The sequence below is a fragment of the Leguminivora glycinivorella genome, chromosome 10, assembly GCF_023078275.1.
Source record: "Leguminivora glycinivorella isolate SPB_JAAS2020 chromosome 10, LegGlyc_1.1, whole genome shotgun sequence".
Lineage (NCBI taxonomy): Eukaryota > Metazoa > Arthropoda > Insecta > Lepidoptera > Tortricidae > Leguminivora > Leguminivora glycinivorella.
This window is the reverse complement of record NC_062980.1, coordinates 12171262-12195809: the sequence shown is the minus strand read 5'-3', so window position 1 is coordinate 12195809 and position 24548 is coordinate 12171262. Positions and strand designations below refer to the sequence as shown.

Below are 24548 nucleotides of genomic sequence, written 5' to 3'. Positions count from 1 at the left end.
TTGTCAGTTTCATTTTAAGCGTAGTCTTATAGGAGACTCTGCCCCCTATCTTCCCATTTTCGAAATGAGAATATGTTCGTAAAAATCAAGAATGTTAAAATAAATACTATTTTTTTGTTTGATACTTTGGAGCCACGAAATATTTGTTATTTTTAATGCAAGATAATTCTATATTTTTTCGTGACATACATTGCAATTAATATGTATCGTATAATTTTAAATATTTTTTACAAAATCTAATACAATTCGTGTGAAGAATAGTTACTATTCAAAAAGTAACGATAAGAAATAGGTAGAATGTTAAACGAGAATCTCATTTCACATCCTACACTGGAACTATTGAATACCAGCAGATGCACAAATGAATAGAAGTGCTATTGAATAGACACGAGTGCAGGAAAAGCTTCAGAGAAGATAAATTGGGAAAACGAATGAGATTACGGAATATAAAAGTAGGCAACTGAAATACGGGCCGTTAATAAAAGATTACCTAATTTACCACTAGTTCATTACGTTCTATCTTTCTCCAGATTAGTTTGAAACTACCCTCGTAAGTCGTTAAAATGCCGTCCATCTCCGTGGTATTAACGGTGTAACTTTGACCCTTAGCATTAGGAGATATGTCTTGAGAATATCTAAAGAAGCTATCAATTATATGCCACTCAAATCTCTTCGGCTGCTTGAAGTGATTGGTTGATAGGTAGTTACACACTTTTAGGTACCCCACTAACCTAGCGGTACGCATCGTAATTTTGACAGTTGTTGTCATATTTTCTTCAGTCGCCCGTTGACAACAAACAAACGCTGTAAAACGTTCGGAATCGAATCGAATGTATTTTAAATTAATTATTTTTAATCCGTTGAAACACTTTTATTTCATTAAGTAGTATTAGGCTTAATATATGCGTTACTTAATATATGAGTTTTATGTCCCCACAAGTCACTTAAACCGCTTAAATGGGTCGGCACATGCGGACGTGATCGTCAAAATTTGATTCGCCCATAATTCGCGTCGTTAAGTTTTAATGTAGGTACCATATCGAAACCCTTACAGGGCTGTGCATCCAGCGTGTCGGGCCACGCTCATTGTAGGGTTCCGTAGTTTCCCGTATTTTTTTCAAAATCTATACAACCTATCAAATTCAAAATAATTTTTCTAGAAAGTCTAAAAGCTCTACTTTAGTTAACTATTTTTTTCATATTTTTCACGGTTAAAAAGTTAGAGGGGGGGACACATTTTTTTACTATTGAAGCGATTATCTCCGAAAATATTAACAATATCAAAAAATAATTGAAGTAAACCCCTATTCGTTTTTAACCGTCGCCTCATATCTCTCAAGAAGGACGGTTATCAAGTCGTCTGTATGTTTTTTTTTATTTTTTTTTATTTTTTTTTTTTATGTTTGTTCCTCGATATCTCCGTCGTTACTGGACCGATTTTGAAATTTTTTTTTTGATTGAATGTATATGCTATGCATACAGATTGGTCCCATTTTTCTCAGAACCCAGTTCTGATGATGGGATCCTGGAGAAATTGAGGGAACTCCTCGAATCTGAAAGGCATACATATGGTGATTTTTGTGTTTTTAAAGGAACAGCATGCATTTAGGTACGGAACAGTGACATTTGGTGCAGTGGAACTGCTGATGATGGCCAGAACGGAACTCTTCAAATCTGAACGGCACGCTTATAGTGACTTTGGTATTTTTATAAGAACAGCATGCACTTTCGTCCAGAACAGTGACATTTGGTGCAGTAGAATTGCTGATGATGGTCAGAACCGAACTCCTCAAATCTGAACGGCACGCTTATAGTGACTTTGGTATTTTTATAAGAACAGCATGCACTTTCGTCCAGAACAGTGACATTTGGTGCAGTGGAACTGCTGATGATGGCCAGAACCAAACTCCTCAAATCTGAACGGCACGCTTATAGTGACTTTGCCATTTTTATAAGAACAGCATGCGCTTACATCTAGAACAGTGACATTTGGTACAGTGGAACTGCTGATGATGGTCAGAACCGAACTCCTCAAATCTGAACGGCACGCTTATAGTGACTTTGGTATTTTTATAAGAACAGCATGCACTTACGTCCAGAACAGTGACATTTGGTGCAGTGGAACTGCTGATGATAGTGTAACAGAACAAGCGTCTATGACGAGGAAATGGACTCGTTATTACATATAAAACTTACGGCGAATCAACTTTTCCTTGACCAACTTTTTGGTGCATATTTCCTTCGGGATTTCATTGAATATTTTAACAAATAATATCTTTGATGGTTTATCACATGTTTAGTCACGTCTTCACTCATAAAATTCACTATTATTTGGTGCAAAATAGGTTGGAAAAACGTATTTATCAACAAACTACATTCACATGGACGGAATACTGACACTGACAGTTGTCAGCTGCGTAACGTTCCGATATTATGTCTGGATTTCATTTACAAGTCAAAGAAATAATAATGACTAATATTGGTTATTATGCTTCCTGAGTATATCATTCAATGTAACATTTAGTAACAGATAAAATATTTCATTGCGAAATTACTTACAAAATAAATAAGAATGTTCCACAAAATAATATTTACGTAAAAGTATTTATCGATTTACTTAACGCTCCATTATTGGACTACATAGGTATCAATTCCAATAGCTCTGTCTCTTTCTAAAACAGCTGCAATCTGCACGTGTTAATAGGCAAACATCCGCGTGATGATCGTGAACTTTATTACGTAGGGCGTATGACTTAGTAAACAAAGCATTTATGATCTTTTTCTTATGTGCGCGATTTAATAGCCGCCTAGTCGGAGATACGTCGGAGATAGGTCGGATGTCGGAGAAACGTCGGGGATAGGTCGGAGATAGGTCGGATGTCGGAGATACGTCGGGGATAGGTCGGAGATACGTCGGATGTCGGAGAAAGGTCGGAGATATGTCGGATATAGGTCGGAGATAGGTCGGGGATAGGTCGGATTTAAGTCGGAGATAGAATCTATAAAAGGGTCGGAGCGAGCCGACGCGCGTCATTCTTAAAATATCTACAAGACTAACAGTGTCTCTGGCTTTCGTGTGTTACTGGTGAGTGAAGTTGTTCTGCTATTATTTCTCTGTTTGTTTTTACTTGGAAATTATTCTAAGTGATTGTAAACTTTGAAATTGTGTCTCTGTTTGATTGTGCGGGGACAATATCGTCGTACAGTTGAACCTAGACCTGTGGTGGAATTGCTTTACCGTCAGTTGTGGGGTTATTTTAGTGTTCTATTTATAGTGTAGTGTTACATTTAAATTGATGTGTATAGTGAAGTTTTCTGTGCTTTGTTTCATGAGTGCCGTCAAGCAATACAAAGACTGGGTCGATGTATGGCTGGTGCTTGGAGATAAGTCTGTGTTTGGTTTTGTAGGGAGTAATTCTTGCAAAACTAAGCGTAGATTATAGCACGTAAAGAAAACTTCATTCGTTTGTTTAGTTGGTCGGTGAAATTGAATTTAGTAATTTTCATGGGGTTATTTTGTGAAAGTTATAAGCCAGATCATTGTTTGTGACAGACTGTTGTCCGGCTAAGCGCTTCTTACCTTGCGGCTGTCAAACAAAGGCGTTTAGGGTCTTTTTGTTCCAAGTGGAGGGCTTGGGCGTCTTTTTATACTTACAAAAGGCGTATTTTCTCACCGGTCTCAAAGAGTCCAACTGTTAGATGGAAGTGAGGACTTTCACGATTGACGAAAGACATTAGGAGTAATCCTTGCTCACTGAAGTCGGCAGTATTTGAGGCTGGGGTCCTATATATATATATATTTATTTACTCGGTGCTCTAGTCCATGCTGGCGTTGGTCGCTGGGGATTTCGGTTGTGATCGATCCACATCTAAGTAAAGTTGATCGCAGCTGGGTCTCTCATGTGGCTGGTACTGGTGTGTCCTAGAATACTGGATATATACACGGATAGGGCGATCTACTCTCTGCTACCCTAGCCCGCGGGCAAGAGCAGAGGGGGGAATCTGACCGACACAAGCCTATAGGTTGCCTATCTCAGCTTCGCTGGCTGAACTGTACAGTTCTAGTAGGGATACACTTGTACATATTCTGAACACAAGATCTATGGTAAGTGAGGGTCTGTGTTTCAGATATGTTAGAGTAGGGAAAACAATAGGATTAGGGTAGAGTCACACACTATTTCTATGAAAGTAGAGTTCTGTTATGATTGGTCTTAAATTATAATTGGTCAACGTGTATTGTGGAGAAATAATTTAACTACTACTACTTATATGGTTTAAATGGACTTTAAATGTGGTGTTTACTATCTTAAAATATGTGGTAAAACTGGTAATTTATAAAAACTCTTATTACTTAATTTATTTGAGTGAAATTAATAATTGTGGTAGCAATTTCTGATTCTTCATGTAGCATCGAGCCAGTGAGTGTTGCTAACTAGTTTTTCAAGGTAAATTCTATCAAGTTGGTTAGGGAAACAAACTATTCTTTGGAATAAAAAGCATAGGTTTGTTATAGGGCCCAGTGGCATGCGAGCGCCGTCCACTGATGACAAGTCAAAAGCTTCAAGGAGTTACTAGACTTATTTACTTCGTTCTCAGTGGTAGCAACTACTCGGAGCCTTGATGATACATTAGAAGGATCGAGAAGTTATGGTCTATTAGCAGTATTGGGGAAAAGGGGGGTTTAGCTAGGGGAAAAGAAACAAAATAAAAGGGGGGGTTAGTTAGTAGATAGATAGCCCTTCTGGCTTGGCATAGGACTCTCAATAAAGCAGTTTGATTGAGATTAAGGATCCTATTCCGCAACGCAAGTTCGTACCCAAGCCAGGATCACTAATAGAGCGTAGCGGTTGTTTTCCAAAATAATTTTTAATATTTATTTCATGTATGTTTCACTCACTAACTTTTATTTTAAAATTTCTTCATTACGTCATTAATTTTCTCACATATAACTTTCTAGGCCTAAATCTGATAAAATACTCTTCTATAACACTATATTATTATGCTACAATAACCTTTATTCTTCTTTAAAATATAAATAAATAAAATTTTAAAAATTAGTCAAAAATACAGCTGATACTCATTAAAGGATCTAGGTTATCGCGGTTCACGTCGAAGGGTTCTACTTATTCACGCTAGACGATCACAAGGCCAAATTTACGGGGTATTTTTAAAGGGGGGTTAGCTATACTGTTGGTTAGTCAAGTAAGTAAGTAAATAAGTAAAGGTGAGCGGAGTTTAGTTACAATAGTCAGAACCGAACTCCTCAAATCTGAACGGCACACTCATAGTGACTTTGGTATTTTTGTAAGAAAAGCATGCATTTAAGTTCAGAACAGTGACATTTATTTAGTTATGTTTGTTAAGCATATTGAGTTTTCAAGTCAAAGTTTGTCAAGCTTCGATTTCTTATAATATAATCGGATTCTTGAGGAATTGAGGAAACTCCTGAAACCTTAACGTTATACGTATATTCATTTGTGTTGCCATCTAATAATTAAAACATTAAAAGCAGTTTTAAAAAATACTTACACATTTCTACATAATCCAACATTCGCAAGTAGGTTTCACCAGAACCCGAAAGGCGACGGTTTTTTTTCTTAAAAATTATTAAATACCTATCCAACAATAAACACCCTAATAAAAAAAAAACACTTTTTATTTTACCACTTTGTCGGCATATTGATACCAAAGGGCCTGGCCGGACTGCCATGGTAAAATCGCCCCTGGCTAAATATGAAATATTGATATGCAGGATTATTCGTATTGTTACTACATGTACTACTACTGGATATTATGCCTCAAACTGTTTCCGTTTACGAAAAAAATTAAAAAAAAGAAATTTTGTTTTTTATTTTTTTTCTTTAAAACCGCGTATCCGATTGAGTTGTTCTTTGGATATTTTATAGATATATTAGGGATACATCAAAAAAAAAAATTAACTTCCTGACTTTTTGTTAAGTACATTTTTTTTTAAATTTATGTTTTAAATATTTTTTTTTACCACATACGAGTTAGCGACACCTACTATATTTTTATATAATAATCGCCATTTTATACTCTATTACATATATTTTTATCAAAAATATTAGTTTGGATCAACAATGTCAAAATAAGTTATATATATATTACTAGTATTACCCTTTAGTACGTTGCTCCTGGAAAGTGATGTATGAAAATTTTGGCATAATTAATGGAAGATTTTTTTTTAATTGGGATATGTAGATTATAGGCCGAAGTTATTTTTCATCAACCCTCCCCACCCCTCCCCCTCTGCGTCACCCCTCTACCCCCCCTTAAAGAGCCGAAAATGCGATTTTTCTCGATTTCTGACAAAACCGAATGACGATACAGAAAAAGCGTGTAGGAACGAAGTAATCCTTAATAAATTTACTACAAATCTCTCATAAACACTTTAGTGCTAGCACTTATAGTTTTCGCGCAATCCGTCACGGAAGTTGCTCCTTTCTGCAATTTTCTTTAATGAATGATAAGTTTTCTCCTAAGTTCTAGACGCTCATTACTGGAATCATTGGTATTACATGGCATCTGCAATAATCAGTTCGATTGTATCGCTCTCAACAATAAACTCAGCTACAGAGTACCCAGCCGCAGTAGGCAGCGCGAGGCGCGCCCTCACCAGCTGTTCGTCACCGGCCGCTGCCGCACGCATGCTGGTGAGCGCGCCCTCTACGCAGACTAGTTAATATTTCAGCTTTCTAGTACTAACGGTTACTGAGATTATCCACGGACGGACGGACGGACAGACATGGCGAAACTATAAGGGTTCCTAGTTGACTACGAAACCCTAAAAATACTTAAATTGCCTGTTTCACATTAACACCAACCGCACAGATTCGCTCGTATGACTCAGTAGGTACACCTCAGCCGGCCTAGTCGAAGTGACAATTCGTGGACGCAACGTGGCGATCGAAATCGAATCGAATCGAATCACAGTCAACACCAGGCTCTCTCACGTCACTAAAGGAGCGATAAAGAGAGCTGACAAAACAAAGTATACGCTTATGACGTTAGTACCTACGTAAAGGTACTATCAGCTACAAAAGTGCATGGCCAATTTATCCGGATCGCTCCGGATGCGCTTTTGCAGCTGATAGCTACGCGACGCTACGAGCGTAGCTTGAGAACATGCATTAATTTTCCCGATTGTAGCGCAAAAGGCTCACGAACAGATCTAAAATCCACCGACAATAAAATAATTTTCAAACATTATTTTTATTTCTTGCATTTTGTTCACACCATTAAATGAAATCTACTTCATAAAGTACCGTAGCTGAAATAAATAGGAACCAAAATCCAAGTTCAAGTTCTACTTAAAAGTTTGTCGTACATTACCATGACGTTCGCAATGATGTTTCCGAAAACACGATTATATTACGCTTTAAATAACTTTTCCCCTCACTAGGTCGGAAACACGTGTTTTGTCCTTTAATACCAGCGGGTAAAAACGCATTTTATCCACTAGTCGTACATTTGACCTTGAATAAAGTCAAATTAACTGCTTTAAAATTTATAAAAGTAAGTGAATCAAGTAATAAAGATGATTTACCACCTGTGGAAATAGTGGAAGCAGTGATAAACGCATTTTTTGCGTTGTAGTTTCCTCGCTATAGTGGGGAAAAGTTTTGTGTTATAAATGTATTTTACGTGTTAAAAAACTCGCAAGTTCAGGATTCTAATAACCACTCGCTTCGCTCGTGGTTCAACTATAGAATCCTTTCACTTGCTCGTTTTTCAATTCCATACTCGGCGTTAAAATACAACTTTGCCCCCTTGTATAACAAATAACTATTGCTACTTAAACGGTGCCCGCCCTGTTATTGAATTAAATTGTTAACTGCTGTTCATAATCCAGTGTACGAGCACATAAAGGCGAGCGCCGCAACTTGTTTGATTACACTTTGTGTCACTCACGAAGGCGCTCAGATTTGTCAACTCTAAACTTTAACATCATGAGACTACGAGTCAAGGCACGCGTCTTCATGAATGAAAAGGGTCGGTTGATGCTGGCACATGTCGACATTGTAAGCCGTTGTGCAACAAGTGGCGGAAAACTTACGAGTACTAAGCGTTCATTGCGATACACTTACGTAAACCTCTACAAGTGTGAGGTAGAAGTTTGATTCTTAAGGTTGGTTGCCTCTGTATGTTAACCTTTAGGTAACCTTTATTAAACAAATTATATTCCGCGTATTGCCTACGCTTGCCACGTTTTTGATTGACGTCGAAAATATGGACCTCAATTACCGATTATTTTAAAATTTAAAAACAAAACAGAACTGCGACTGAAATTTATCCAACTTGAAAATGGGTATTTATTATATATTTATGACCTGTGAAATAAAGAAACGACATTTAAAGTCCTTAATGTCCACAGTCACTCATCTAATTAAATATTTTACTATATCGTCTTGCACATTTCAAATATTTTTACATTTTATCCCATTGACGCATGTCATGTCACAAGTGTCATGTCATGAGTCTAGGTCTATGCCAATTCTAAAAAGGTAACGAACATAGGTTACCTTTTTACATCTCCCCCCCTGGAAGGAGAAAATTTCCAATAATTTTCGGTTTAATATTTTAGCTACTTACTCCTCGCCTTCTTGAATAGTGCCGTGACAGTGGCACGGAATAAGTTTTGTAATATGAAAGAGGTTGGACTCAGTTTTCCTGTGTCCTGTATCTATTCTAAATATTGAATTTGAAATTTTTTCAATAATTGCAAATGCTCCAATTTTAAGTTCTCCTAATTTCTTTCTATTTAATTTATTTCCATTTTCAACATATACCATGTCACCAACATTAAATTCAAAGAATTCTCTGTTTCTGTCAAACAACTTCTTATTATAGTAGTGTGATTTTCTTGTATTTTCCAAAGCTTCTGCTCTGTCCCTGATCCATTCACTATGCGATTTTTTCTCTCTTAATTCATTAGGTAATATTGCAACATCTGTACCATTTAAAAGATAACTTGGAGAAAAACGGGTAACTGAATGGTTGGTTTCATTATAATTTTTCACACATTCGTGCGCTACTGTTGTCCATGCTCTTTTGCTGCCGTTTTCATTCATCTTGCACCTTATTTTATTTACCAAAGTTTGATTCAACCTTTCATTTAATCCATTGGAAAAAGCCGAGTCTACCGCTGTAAATACCAATGGTATACTTTTGCTCTTCAAAAAAGCTTTAAACTCACTTGAGTTGATACCTGGGTACTGGTCTGTAAGTATCATACCAATATCTTCAGTATCTGATATATTTTTGACCAGTTTTATAAAGTCATTTGCATTTTGTGTCTTCGAGGTAGAAATAAATGCGTATCTAGAGAAATGATCCACTAATAGGTGAAGATATTTCTTCGTTGATCTTGAACCACCAAAACCTCCAATGGTGTCTATAGACATGATTTCGAATGGTTTAGTAGCCGGGCCTAATTGTGACATAAATCCATATTTCCTTTGTCCTCTCGACTTATTCTTAATGCAAGTTTCACAATTAGTGCACACCGATTTTATATTCTGTGTCATGTTTTTGGCTGTATAAAATGGACTAATGGTTTTCTGCATTTGCCCTATTCCAATATGACCAAAATCGCAATGTATGGTTTTTATAAGTTTTATACTGAATTCTTCGGACAAAATAATTTTTCTCTTTTTCTATCTTTTTTTAAGTACACATTGTGCCTTTCAATTAATTTTTCTCTTTTATTCTGTATTTCTTGGTTTTTTTCTTGATCTTTTACAATATCTTCTAAATTAATCAAATTAACTACTTTTAGCTGTTCGTCTGTATTCTCGTATGGTTCTAATACAGGATTTCTGCTTAAGCAGTCGGCCTCTAAATTTTCCTTTCCTGGATTATATTTTATTTTAAAGTCATACTGAGATAAGTAATATGTCAAATCACCTAATTCTTCGTCAGTTCTTGATTTTAAATTCATGTTTTCCAATGGTTTGTGGTCTGAATAAACTGTAAATGGTTTGCCTATTAACCAGTATTGCCAATACCTTACTGCCTCTTTGATGGCTAAGCATTCTAAATATATTGCCTTTTTCTTCTTCTGAGCTTCATTAAGTTTCTTTGAAAAATAAGCGACGGGTTTTTCTTTACCATCAGGTTGTATTTGTTTCAAAATAGCCCCAACGCCTTCTAACGAAGCATCCGTATAAATGTTTATCGGTAAATTTTTATCGAATATTTCCAATACTGGTTGAGAACATAAGAGATGTTTTATTTTTTCAAATGCATTTTGACATTCAGCTGTCCATACAAATTTCTGGTTTTTTCGCAATAGATTGTGCAATGGGTTTAGTATTATTGCACTCTTCGGAATATAATCATGGTAAAAATTAATTTTTCCTAAAAACTGTCTTATATTCTTCTGCGTTTTCGGAACAGGAAAATCTTTGATCGAGGTCAAGTTATCTTTCAATGGTTTAACTGAATTGTTTTGTATTATGTGCCCCAAATATTTCACTGAATCAGATGCAAATGTACATTTTGTAAATTTTAGTCGAAATCCCTCGGTTTTGATTGCTTCCAGCAACTTTGTTAAATGTTCAATGTGCTCGGTAAACGTATTGGAAAATATAAGGATGTCATCGATGTAATTTACTGCAAAATCCGTCAGTTTGTATTTTCTCAATATATTGCTTAAAATTCTTTGAAATATTGCTGGCGAGGTCTTTAATCCAAAAGGAAGGCATGTCCACTGAAAGTGCCCCTCCTGAGTAACAAATGCTGTTTTCTTTCTGTCCTCTATACGTAAAGGAATAGACCAAAACGCTGAGTTGATGTCAAGCGTCGTAAAAATTTTACAATTTCTAGTTTTTATCATTAGGTCGTCAATCAATGGAAAAGGCTGAGCTTGCGGTATTACTATTTTGTTTAAGTCTCGAAAGTCGATACATAATCTTGATTTTTTATTTTCTTCTCTCTTAAACGCCAGTGTGACGGGTGCAGCAAATGGGCTATATGATTCTTCTATTAACTTGTTGTCAAGCAACTTCCCAATTTGCTCTTCTATCTCTTTTTTATCTTCCATAGTACATCTGTATGGTCTTTTGCTGCAGTACTTGTCCACTAACAAGTCTATTCTAGCCTCATAGCCATTTACAGTCCCAATATCGTATTTATGCCGTGCAAAAACGGATTCATATTTACTAATCAATGCATTTATTTGAGCCTGTTGCTCCTTATTCAAATGATCGATCTTTATCTTAAAATCCTCTTCCTTTATATGTTCATTAAAGTTAACATAAAATAACCGTTATTAAACGAGACGTGAAAAAGGAGCCGAAACACGGGTAAATAATGAATGTCACTATGACATAGTCTTACAGTGGCCTAGGGTTCCTTGAAAATATATCCTATATAGGTACTCGTGATTTAAATTATTTATTTAATAGCACAAAAAACATGACGTAGTATTCACCCAATTACAGGCAAACACAGCTTACTAATATTACGCGCTTAGATTTATTATTGGCAGTAAAATTTTAAATAGGTCAATTATTGATTAATACCGATACAAAATAAAATCACAAGGTTGAAAATATTGTAAATTATAATTTTAATCTGTAACACAATAGGTCCCAGATTCAATTTCTATTCGCTGCAGGTGCAGGCGGCACCTACAGGCAGGGACAAACACTTATTTTCGTAGGTGTTATTATAAACTGCGTGGGATCGTTTAACACAATATTTGTTATTGAACCTATTCAAAGTATAACCAGGCCTATTATCTATTTTTTGAAATATATAATTAACCACCGTCAAAAATTTTCTTTTCAATCAAATAGTATGTAAATACCTAAATACGGATCTTTCTATAGAATAAGTAAATAATTAGATACTTTTAATAGTTGGCAGTTCTCAATTTTATTGTGCTTTAAACTCTAGAAGCTTCTTGCCTCGCTTGAAACTTTGTAATTCTCGGTATTTTTGGACCGATATACTTAACCTTAAAATCTTCAAGAAAAGAAGTTGGTTGAAAAGAAGCGTATACCTTACCTACTTATGTATATTAAAGGCCAGCAACTCACTTACAACCCTTCTGGTGTTGCGAAGGTCCTTCTTCTTCTACTAGTACTACTTATCAGGCCATCCGTCTGCTCGTTTGTCGCCTATTTCCTATCATAGTGTGTCGAACTGTTCATCGAAACAATAATGCATTTACTTCGAGACTCGGTATCCGATTACTAAGCAAGTATCTAAACCTGGCAGATACAAAGTAAACTGCTTATGGGACATGCAGATGCTTTTACGATAGTGGGCTCCATAAAATTGCAATGGGAACTCGTGCCGCATGCATTAGATGCATTCGAAAAAAAAACCTATGGGAATGTGACGAGTTGCGAGCGAAATATATTTGACACTCTCCTTGGGATGGTAAGGTATCCGCGGACGGTCTGCTGCATATTTTTTTGGATACTATGCTATCGTCAGACGGTCAAGTAGCTAAAATATTTTTTAAGCAAAACGAGAATGTCCAATTTCAATCCAAGCATGTTAATCATACAATGTACAACAAGCATATTAACTCCACACTATAAATTTACTAAATTATCCCCATTATTGCGATTTCGTGTACAACGATACAACGATAAACGTACATTTCGATATACAACGTGTCATATGAGCATAGAGTTTAACCTCTTCCCCATTAAATGACCAAGCGGCGCGGCGTACAAAATCGAAACTTGCCGCGTTGGCCATAAATTAAAGGCCACTACATCATACAATATAATTACGTAGGATGACGGTGTCCACACAGGAGTTTGCTGCAAGTTTACCAAACGGCCAATTAGATCCATGCGTTTTACAACGCCCTTAGCGTCGGGCAATCGTTCTTTTTTCACTAAATATCATTTTTTTATTGGTAATTGGTTTTTGATCATAATGGAAATTGCCAATGCAGTTTAGGTTGATACGTAAAACACTTGATCCAAGTTATCGTGGACTGGGAATAGATCCGTAAAATTAGACTCTCCTTGTTGACGATATAAATAAAGGCCACTACAGCATACAATATAATTAAGTGGGGCGGGTTGGTCCACACAGGAGTTGGCTGCAAAAGTTTACCAAACGGTCAATTAGATCCACCCGTTAACAACGGGTCCGAAGTCGGACGGTCGTTTTCCGTTTCACAGAGTAATCAGAATATCAACATATTTTACACCATTTGAAATGTGGAGAAATAGTTCTAGTTCAAAAACATCAGACTGAGTTAAATACTACCTATGAGTTTTTGACGATTTACGCGGCTCAAAAGGTTACTTATCAGAACCAAAAATTACATATACATTTTCTGTGACGCTTACTGTATCCCTGTATCGAGTACCTTAACGTATTCGAAAACATCAAAAATGTTTAGAAAAAATAGATATGTAAAATGTTGTAAAATTTCGTAAAATGGAAAACGGCCATCCGCTGACAGGCCAGATGCAGCTCGGAGATCTAAACTGGCCTGAAGAACGGCGTATTTTTTTTATAAATTTGGGGTGCAGAACAGTCACTATATAGATATGTAATTTATTTATATTTCTTCAATAGGAACCGGACGAGGAACAATCGGAAAATGCGCTAGTCGCCCACGACAGTAACGACATGGACGCGTCCGGAATGTCCGGAGCGCCCTGGGACGCCATCAACTCCGCCGCACTTCGCAAGTTGTTGCTCCAGCTGGATGCCGAGGAAAGGTAAGGTTACCCTAGTTACTCTTAGAATAATAGTTATTTGTTTTACAAGGGGGCAAAGTTGTTGTTTAACCGCACGTGCCAATATTAATACCCGAGCAAGCGAAAGATTCCAATATTGAACCGCGAACGTAGCGAGTGGTTCAAAAAGAAGAATCTTGAGCGTTGCGAGGGTTTCAAGGCACGAAGGTTAAAAAAACTTTGCCACAAAATTTTTCACCACACCAACACGAACAAAATACTGACTATAAAACATCAAACTAAATCAATTCCATCAATTTATTCACTATTTATGATTCAAAATCATGATTTATAGGTAAAGTCTACCAGCCCAGTTAAGACATCAAGTTAAAATTTGTTGAAATTACTTTGCACTCTTGTGGATAAATGCAATTTCGAATAGCAAAGAAAGCCTTTACCAGTAAGAGTGGTGAAAATTAAATTATCTTTATAGAAAATATTTTTAGCAGTCGCACTACTATTTAACTATACTTACACTGAAATAGGTAAATGTGACAAAAAAATTTGCTATCTCGTAATCACTTGAGTTGATATGTTGATTGAGTTGATATGATGAATCTGTTAAAAGGTCGAAATAATTTCTGTTCTACCTCAAAGATGGCGGGATGCGTCACAAGTCATCGGTATTGTACTTCGGTATCGGTTTATACTTGAAAGTTTTGACCTTTGCCATCGTGACCGAATGGCCGAGTGGTTCGAAGCATCCGTGGCTATAACGTTAAACGCTGATTCGAATCCAGCTTTGGACACTTGGAGGTCATTTTTTCTTTGTATATGACATTTATTTCAGGTAACTAGGGTAAGTTACTTATTAACCTTTCTGTCGTTCAGACGCCACGTCAGTTTCAAAACTGAAAAGACTTCGTTAAGTATGCACTGTGAAGTCTATGTGGTTGGACGGATTAATCCATCTTCAGGTGGTATTTGGGTGAATCAACTTTTCTTTGCCAGCAAAATTTCGCATACTTCGACTACATGTGGTCAGAAAATTTAATTGGGATTTAGTCTAATTAATGTATACTTATTATATTAAAGACAAATATACTAGCTACGCAATACAACATGTAATTATAGGATTTCCTATTTTATAACTTTGTTTCGAGCAGTGACCCAGTGGACATAGCTGTCCCTCACTTTTGTATGAAAAAAGTGTCTCTTCTACTGGGTCACATATTGTTTTAATTAAAAATGAATCGTTTTTAAATTTTTCCCTAATTGGTATACGTGAAATAAGGATCTTTATTCACGATGGTAAGGTTAAAAATCACAAAAGTAGACCTAATAATAAGTAAGGGTAATTCTTGCAAAAAGCAAGAAAAAGTTGATTCACCCATTTGCGTTGTAAACACGTAGTTGTAGGCGTAGAAATGGTGAAGTAAATAATTAAGAATATTTGACGCGTTGAACCATAGAGAATAATCGTAATAAAAATAAATCATTCCAGTCAGTGACTTGTGGAAAATCATGGTTTTAAAAAGAAAACGTAATTATGCATTAAAAGAGTCAGCTGTCGTGGCAGAAATTAAAAAACTTTAACATGAACTTTAAAACCATCTTAAGTGCGTTTTCACATTATCCGATCCGATATCGGATGTAGGACCGATATCTTATACATTGAAGCCGCCATCTTTGATGTTTGCCTTTGAAATCCTTTCGACATCCGATATCGGATCGGATAATGTGAAAACGCACTAAGTCGTCATTAAGTTAGATGCGTAAAATAATGTACCTACAGAAGTAATAATAGAACAAATGGCTTAATCAGACACGATTCACATAAAACGTAATTTGATGTTATTACTTATATGTGACAAAACACAATAGACGGAGAGCTGGCAGGATTTTGGAGTAGGTCCTTGAGGCAACCTGGAAAGGTGCTCAGATGCTTCTCTGATCATAGCCAACATCAGGTCTGCAAGTCTGGCAGCTGGGGAGCGGGGCTTTATCGAGCTATGAATTTTTAAAGATTTAATTTTTTGAGGCCCAAAAAAGGTGTTTGAGGCAACCTGGAATTATTAAAAAGTGAAAATAGAGTTCCTCAGAAGTCGCATAGTATTTATGCCAGATCATTTGGCCGGGTCCTTCACCGTGCCAGAACGGTACAAAGTGGTAAAAAAAAAAATTCCAAAAAAGGTTCTTGAGGCAGTCTGTCATTTTTACCAGTGAAAGATGAGGGTCTAAATAGCCATGGAAAAATAATGCCATGACATGAGGTGGGGTCCGTACCCTGCCATTCGATCTTGAAAGTCATTTTTTTAGTTTTTCGTAAATAACTCGCAAACGGTGGCCCACAGCAAATAAATATGTTAAACAGAAAATATCTACATAAAATTTCCTACAAGAAAGGTTATGTACGTTTTTTCGATAGGATCAATATATACATGGATAATTTAGTAAGAAAGTTTTTTTTAATCGATTACATGCTCCGTTTTTCGTCAATACCTCGTAAACGGTGGCCCACAGCAAAAAATATGTTAAACAGAAAATATCTACATACAATTTCCTATAAGAAAGGTTATATAACTTTTTTCGCTAGGATCAATTTTTTAGTTGGAAAGTATTTTTAAATAGATATTTGAGCCGTTTTTTGTTGATAACTCAAAAACGGTGGCTCACAGCCAAAAATAATGTTAGACAAAATTAATCTACATAATATTTTCTACAAGGAAGGTTCTATAAGATTTTTCGCTAGGATCAATATTTTAGTTGGAAAGTATTTTTAAATAGATTTCATGGGCAGTTTTTTGTTAATAACTCGAAATCGGTGGCTCACAGCCAAAAATAATGGTATACAGAATTAATCTAAATAATATTTCCTACAAGAAAGGTTCTATAACATTTTTCGCTAGAATCAATATTTTAGTTGGAAAGTATTTTTGAATAGATTTCATGGGCCGTTTTTGTTAATAACTCGAAATCGGTGGCTCACAGCCAAAACTAATCTTTCACAGAATTAATCTTCATAATATTTCCTACAAGAAAGGTTCTTTAATATTTTTCGCTAGGATCAATATTTTAGTTGGAAAGTATTTTTCCAACTTCCCGGACCGCCGGCGAGTCCATCAGGGACGCTCCGGGCCTTAGGCCCTACGCGGAGCTCGGCCTTCGGCCTTCGCTCGGCTCCGAAGCTCCACCGTTGGGCCTTCGGCCCGCCGGTTACGCTTGTTTAAGACACTTTTGTAAGGATATTGTATGGAAGCACTTTATGCCCGCAGTGAAATTACTTTGATTTGGCCCGGGTGGGAGCCTAAAGGTGAGCTCCGTTCCTGCGGCCCTCCGCGGGGTCGGCCTTCGGCCTCCCACCCTGAAGCTCGCCCTTCGGGCTCGCGAAAATACTTGAAAAAATTATTTTGCCATAACGGCGGCCATCTTGGATTTTGGAAAAAAATTTTTTGACATTTGTATTCTAGGGGCCCATACCTCTCCGCATGCAAAATTTCAGCGCGCTCGGACCAACTTGAAAAAAAAAAGTCGGCCATTTTGAATTTTTTTGATGCATCTTTCTGTATGACATTTGATCGAGCACCCCCCGGCTATCTCTTACGGTTTAAAAGTTGCCATACAAAAAAAGTGGAATTTTTTTTCCCATTTGTAGCATTTTTCAAATTTTTTTATATCATTCTAATCTAGACCCTAGAGAGATTCTATGACCAAAATTTGAGCACTCTAGGATAAACTTGAAAAATCGACAAAAAACAAGTCGGCCATTTTGAAAAAAAATGGCGGCCTCAAAAACTGCCCAGGGTCCTCTATGACATTTGGTCGAGCACCCCCCCAATATCTCCCCCGTTTAGCCAGGCCGTCCAACATTTTTTGACCCAAGAGTCGCAGACCAGATTCCATATTTTTCCCACACGTCTCCCCGCTCCCTCTATACAAAGACACTTCGACCGTCGAAATCGGTTTAGCCGTTCTCCAGATATAGGGAGAGGTTAGAAATCAGTGGGGTTGCAGCTATATATAAGACCGTATGCCTGTTTGCCACCCACGGGATCAAGATTTGTTAAGTCGCAGTATACAGCATTTCTCGGAACTAGCTACTTACGAAAGCAAGGAGCGCCGGACGATCGAACGCAAGTCCGTTGTCTACGACCTACGAGCGCTCGGCGCAGACTGAGCGGGCCCGTATCAACACAGTGTATTTTATTCGAATTTTAGGTGCTTTAAAAAAATGTCTGTCGACAGAAAGGTATGTCCTATATGTATAATTTTTTTTTATATGTCAACAAGAAGTTCTAGTTTAGGATAATATTATTTAAGAGTTACAATAAATGCAGGAATCCCAGGAAAAATACATAATGTAAACCTCTTTTTATCGAAAAAATGGGGAAGATACGGAAGGTTATTTATTAAATCCACCATTTCAAATAAATCTTAAAATGTCAAACTATGATTACCTCGTACAGCACGGGGAGCATGGTCGCGCGATAGACGATAAAATAGCAGGCCGTCCCTATCGCACTATTTGTAAGTGCGATATCCGGACGGCCTGATATTTTATCGTCTATCGCGCGACCATGCTTCCCGTGCTGGATATAACAAATAGGATTGTGATCATTTATTACCCCAAATAACATATTTAACAACACAATCACGATTCTAAACGAGTGATCCCACTACGAAATTTGAAAACGTCTACCGAAAAAACTGATTTGTTTTAAGTATAAAAAGACATATTTTAAAATATTATATTATGATTAACTAGCTTAAGATATGTTCTTTTAGGAACATTATCAGTTTTTTAATAATCACTTAAGTATAGTTTCTTTATAGTTTTGAATGAAAAATGTTACATTTTGCAAAAACGCTCTTCTTTAGGAATAAGGCCTCTTAACCTTGGTTGATTCCATTTCGCGCTACTTAGATAGAGGGATGCAGGTGGACGTGCTGTACTTTGATTTAAAAAAAGCCTTTGATCGCGTAGATAACGACGTACTCTTAAGCAAATTATGCAGCATTGGTTTCTCGCCTAAACTGTTTTGCCTTTTTGCTAGTTATCTACGTGATAGACGGCAATATGTGCAGCACGGATGCTTTGTGTCGAGTGCCTACCCCACCCGTTCCGGGGTCAGTCAGGGCTCTATTCTGGGTCCTCTGCTCTTTGGTGTTATGGTCAATGATCTGGCCTTGGTGCCTAAGCATGCGCAATGCCTACTCTATGCTGACGACCTGAAACTAATTTACAGGGTCCAGGAAGATTCTGACTTACAATCTTTACAAAGTGATATTGATCGGGTTTATGAATTGAGTCTTGTAAACAAACTTCTGAAACTTCAGTTCAATGTTGACAACTGTGCGGTTATTACTTTTTGTAAAGCGCGTAGTCCCCTGTGTAGGCAGTATCTCCTGGGGTGGAAACCCATCGCCCGTGTCACATTGATACGGGACTTGGGGGTTGTTTTAGATTCCCACCTTAACTTTCATGAGCACATGACAATGCTTGCTGCAGACTGTTACCGCAGGCTTGGGTTTGTTGTCCGCAACGCCAAAGAATTTGACAATCCCAGGGACATAAAGCTTCTTTATACTGCCCTCATGAGAAGTAAGCTTGAGACAGCCTCAGCCGTTTGGAATCCCCATGAAGCGCCCTACATCCTGCTGCTCGAAAAGGTCCAAAAAAACATTTTTGCGTTTCTTTTATAAAAAAATGTACGGGTATTACCGATTCTTGTACCCAACAAAATTCCTTTTGGGGACGTTGGGTTTCTTCTCGTTAGAAGTTAGGCGTAATGTCGTGCTGATGTCTGTTGCATGTGGTATTTTGAAGGGGGAGTCAGATTGCCCGGTTTTAGTATCCCAGCTGGTCCGTCTATTTGTTCCCTCTGTGACGAAATATGCTTTTCGTGATGCCTACATTCACGAAAAGCATATAACCCCTACTGGCGGTGCCGGCCGCTCGAACCGTGTTTTGCCGCAAGTAACCGCTAGTTCGTGCACTGCAAATAGTGAATGAGTTTTTAGACGTGGCACCTAATGTTGATATTCTTGCGAGCAGATGGGCGTTTATACGTGACGAATGCTCATAGGTTTTGTGTGGGATTGGATGCTAGGCCTTCATCTGTTATTTATTAGTTATGTTATGGTATGTAATGTTTTGATTTTGCTGTTTATTTAATATTTAATTTTGTGTTACTTGTTGTAATGTTTATTTAAAATTCACGGTGCTTTAGTTTTGTATACTGTCATACTGTGTAATTTTCTTTGTGTAAATAAATAAATAAATCTATTTAAATCTAAATATATAAAAGAAGAAGCTGACTGACTGACATATCAACGCACAGCCGAAACCGCTGGTCCTAGAGATTTCAAATTTGGCACGTAGGTTCCTTATATAGTGTAGAGGAGCACTAAGAAAGGATTTTTCAAAATTCACCTCCTAAGGGGGTCAAATGGGGGTTCAAAGTTTGTATGGGGAAACAAGATTAGTTTGACTATTTTATTCGAAACTTCACAGGAAGATTCCTTAAGACATATGACTGAATACGTGTTTCAGGTTTTTTGAAAATTTAACCCCTAAAAGGGTGAAAAGGGGGTGATAACGTCAAAAAATCAATATGGGTATCGTTTTTATGGTTTATCGGGTCGCTGATCACGATAAATACAACGTTTTTAAAATCTAACGAGGCGGAAGTGAAATACCTTCTCCCCTGTTGTGGTGCAATGGGGTTTAAATATCAAAAAAATATATAAAAGAAGATATTGACTGACTGACTGACATATCAACACACAGCCGAAACCGCTGGTCCTAGAGATTTCAAATTTGACACGTAGGTTCCTTATATGGTGTAGAGGAGCACTAAGAAAGGATTTTCCAAAATTCACCTCCTAAGGGGGTCAAATGGGGGTTCAAAGTTTGTATGGGGAAACAAGATTAGTTTGACTATTTTATTCGAAACTTCACAGGAAGATTCCTTAAGACATATGACTGAATACGTGTTTCAGGTTTTTTGAAAATTTAACCCCTAAAAGGGTGAAAAGGGGGTGATACAGTCAAAAAATCAATATGGGTATCGTTTTTATGGTTTATCGGGTCGCTGATCACGATAAATACAATGTTTTTAAAATCTAACGAGGCGGAAGTGAAAATACCTTCTCCCCTGTTGTGGTGCAATGGGGTTTAAATATATAAAAGAAGATATTGACTGACTGATTGATATATCAACACACAGCCGAAACCGCTGGTCCTAGAGATTTCAAATTTGGCACATAGGTTCCTTATATGGCGTAGAGGAGCACTAAGAAAGGATCTTTCAAAATTCTCCTCTTAAAAGGGTGAAATGGGGGTTCAAAGTTTGTATGGGGAAACAAGATTAGTTTGACTATTTTATTCGAAACTTCACAGGAGGATTCCTAAAGACATATTATGACTAAGTAAATACATGTTTCAGGTTTTTTGAAAATTTGACCCCTAAAGGGGTGCAAAGGGGGTAAAGTCAAAAACACAATATGGGTATCGTTTTTATGGTTTATCGGGTCGCTGATCACGATAAATACAACGATTTTAAAATCTAATGAGGTAGAAAAGAAATTTTCTCCCCTGTTGTTGTGTAATGGGGTTAAAATATCCAAAATAGCCATAAGTATAGCTTTAGTTTTTATCTTTACTTCTGGTTCAAGAGATTTCAAATTGACACGGAAGTTCCTTAGAGGAGCACTAAGAAAGGATTTTTCAAAGTTCACCTCCTAGCATGATAATTTGACAGGGGCAAGGACAGGGACAGGGACAGGGACAGGGACAGGGACAGGGACGGGAACGGGATAGGGTTAGGGATAGGGATAGGGATAGGGATAGGGATAGGGATAGGGATAGGGATAGGGATAGGGATTGGGATTGGGATTGGGATTGGGATAGGGATAGGGATAGGGATAGGGATAGGGATAGGGATAGGGATAGGGATAGGGATAGGGATAGGGATAGGGATAGGGATAGGGATAGGGATAGGGATAGGGATAGGGATAGGGATAGGGATAGGGATAGGGATAGGGATAGGGATAGGGAGAGGGATAGGGAGAGGGAGAGGGAGAGGGAGAGGGATAGGGATAGGGATAGGGATAGGGATAGGGATAGGGATAGGGATAGGGATAGGGATAGGGATAGAAATAGGGATAGAAATAGGGATAAAAATAGGGGACGGGGACGGGGATAGGGATAGGAGAGGGACGGGGACAGAGACGGGACGGGAACGGGGACGGGGACAAAGATAGAGATAGGGACGGGGATAAGAATAGGGATTGGGGTCGGAATAATCGGTCGGCAATCGATATCTAGGCAGTGTAAAATGCAGGTGGCTCAGTGGGAAGGTATTAGTAAGTAGGCATCGGCGAGTATCCTGCATCCGTAATAACTATTACATTCAATGTGCTGTAAGAAGATCGTTGTTTGCTTGCCTTTTATATGTTTACGTTTGCAATAAGTATAAGCAAAATGGAAAAAAATGTAAGCGATAATGCAAGGAAGTACTTTTTACCCTACCGACCATAGCGTCGAGATACTGGCTATGTGGGTTGTATGAAGTTTCCCCAGTATAAATATTTATATAGGTAAAATACATACATATTCGTACCTACTACCTACGCTGTGGTCGCTGTGTAACAATTATACAATCATTGCAAGAATTTCTTTAAAAACAATAGGTGTAAGGTACAGTCAGCCAAAACCGGACCGTACAGCAAATAGATCAGTTACAATGGCCCTCCAGTCGAGAATTGCCCCGCTTTACCTTAATCGAAATAATCGCGGACAGATGTACCTACAAAGAAACCTACGGATCCAAATGAAAATCTTATTTTTTGTAAACATTTCAATAAGAATACTTTTATTACGCGGGCGAAGCCGCGGGTAAAAGCTAGTATAATAATATTTTTTAACGTTATCATTATCAATTTTAGGATCAATAGATCCTAGCGAAAAAACGTACAAAACTTTTATGGTAGCAAATTTTATGTTTGTTATTCCCGTTGAAGATTGATTTAGCTGTGGACCACCGTTTTCGAGTTATTTGCAAAAAACGGCTCGTGTAATCTATTTAAAATACTGTCCTACTAAAATATTGATCCTAACGAAAAATCATACATAACGTTTCTTGTAGCAAATATTATATAGATTATTTCTGTTTAATATTATTTCTGGTAATGGGGCACCGTTTTTGATGTTATTAACAAAAAGCGGCCCATGTAATCTATTTCAAAATACTTTCCAACTAAAATATTGATCCTAGCGAAAAAACGTATAGAACCTTTCTTATAGGAAATTTTATGTAGATTTTATTCTCGTGAACATTTTATTTAGCTGTGGGCCACCGTTTACGAGGTATTTACAAAAAACGGCCCATGAAATCTATTTAAAAATATTTTCCAACTAAAATATTGATCCTAGCGAAAAATCTTATAGAACCTTTCTTGTAGGAAATATTATGACGATTAATTCTGTATACCATTATTTTTGCTGTGAGCCACCGTTTTTGAGTTATCAACAAAAAGCGGCCCATTTAAAAATACTTTCCAACTAAAATATTGATTCTAGCGAAAAAACGTATAGAACCTTTCTTGTAGGAAATCTTATGTAGATTTTTTCTCGTGAACATTTTATTTAGCTGTAGGCCACCGTTTACGAGGTATTTACAAAAAACGGCCCATGAAATCTATTTAAAAATACTTCCCAACTAAAATATTGATCCTAGCGAAAAATATTATAGAACCTTTCTTGTAGGAAATATTATGAAGATTAATTCTGTGTAACATTAGTTTTGGCTGTGAGCCACCGATTTCGAGTTATTAACAAAAAACGGCCCATGAAATCTATTTAAAAATAATTTCCAACTAAAATATTGATTCTAGCGAAAAATGTTATAGAACCCTTCTTGTAGGAAATATTATGTAGATTAATTTTGTGTAACATTAGTTTTGGCTGTGAGCCACCGATTTCGAGTTATTAACAAAAAACGGCCCATGTAATCTATTTAAAAATACTTTCCAACTAAAATATTGATTCTAGCGAAAAAACGTATAGAACCTTTCTTATAGGAAATTTTATGTAGATTAATTCTGTTTAACATTATTTTTGGCTGTGAGCCACCGAATTCGAGTTATTAACAAAAAACTGCCCATGAAATGTATTTAAAAATACTTTCCAACTAAAATATTGATTCTAGCGAAAAAACGTATAGAACCTTTCTTGTAGGAAATATTATGTAGATTAATTCTGTCTAACATTATTTTTGGCTGTGAGCCACCGTTTTTGAGTTATCAACAAAAAACGGCCCAAATATCTATTTAAAAATACTTTCCAACTAAAAAATTGATCCTAGCGAAAAAAGTTATATAACCTTTCTTATAGGAAATTTTATGTAGATATTTTCTGTTTAACATAATTTTTTGCTGTGGGCCACCGTTTACGAGGTATTGACGAAAAACGGAGCATGTAATCGATTAAAAAAAACTTTCTTACTAAATTATCCATTTATATATTGATCCTATCGAAAAAACGTACATAACCTTTCTTGTAGGAAATTTTATGTAGATATTTTCTGTTTAACATATTTATTTGCTGTGGGCCACCGTTTGCGAGTTATTTACGAAAAACTAAACACAAAGCAAATATATGTTTAAACACTGCTTTCGTTTGTCGGAATTAATCTGATCCTGTAACAAGCCATGTTGGCGTGATTGCGTGACTTTCTAATTGCGTAATTATGTGGGTGGTATTCTATCTGTCCTATGTATTTTGTCTCATTCTGTTATCAAGCAAAATCGGAGACGCAAATACACATCTGATTGAAAAATTGAGCAGGTGAAATACTACCCTTAGTA

The 24548-nt window shown here is 36.9% G+C and overlaps 1 protein-coding gene across 1 annotated transcript in view; it reads left to right on the top strand.

The window, feature by feature from the left end:
- The window catches only part of LOC125230554 (allatostatin), a 48140-nt gene that overhangs the window by 21068 nt on the left and 2524 nt on the right, over positions 1 to 24548 (top strand). The window contains exon 3 of the mRNA XM_048135738.1: positions 13576 to 13721. Within this exon, the coding sequence (XP_047991695.1) occupies positions 13576 to 13721 (146 nt within the window). The remainder of the gene's footprint in view (positions 1 to 13575; positions 13722 to 24548) is intronic.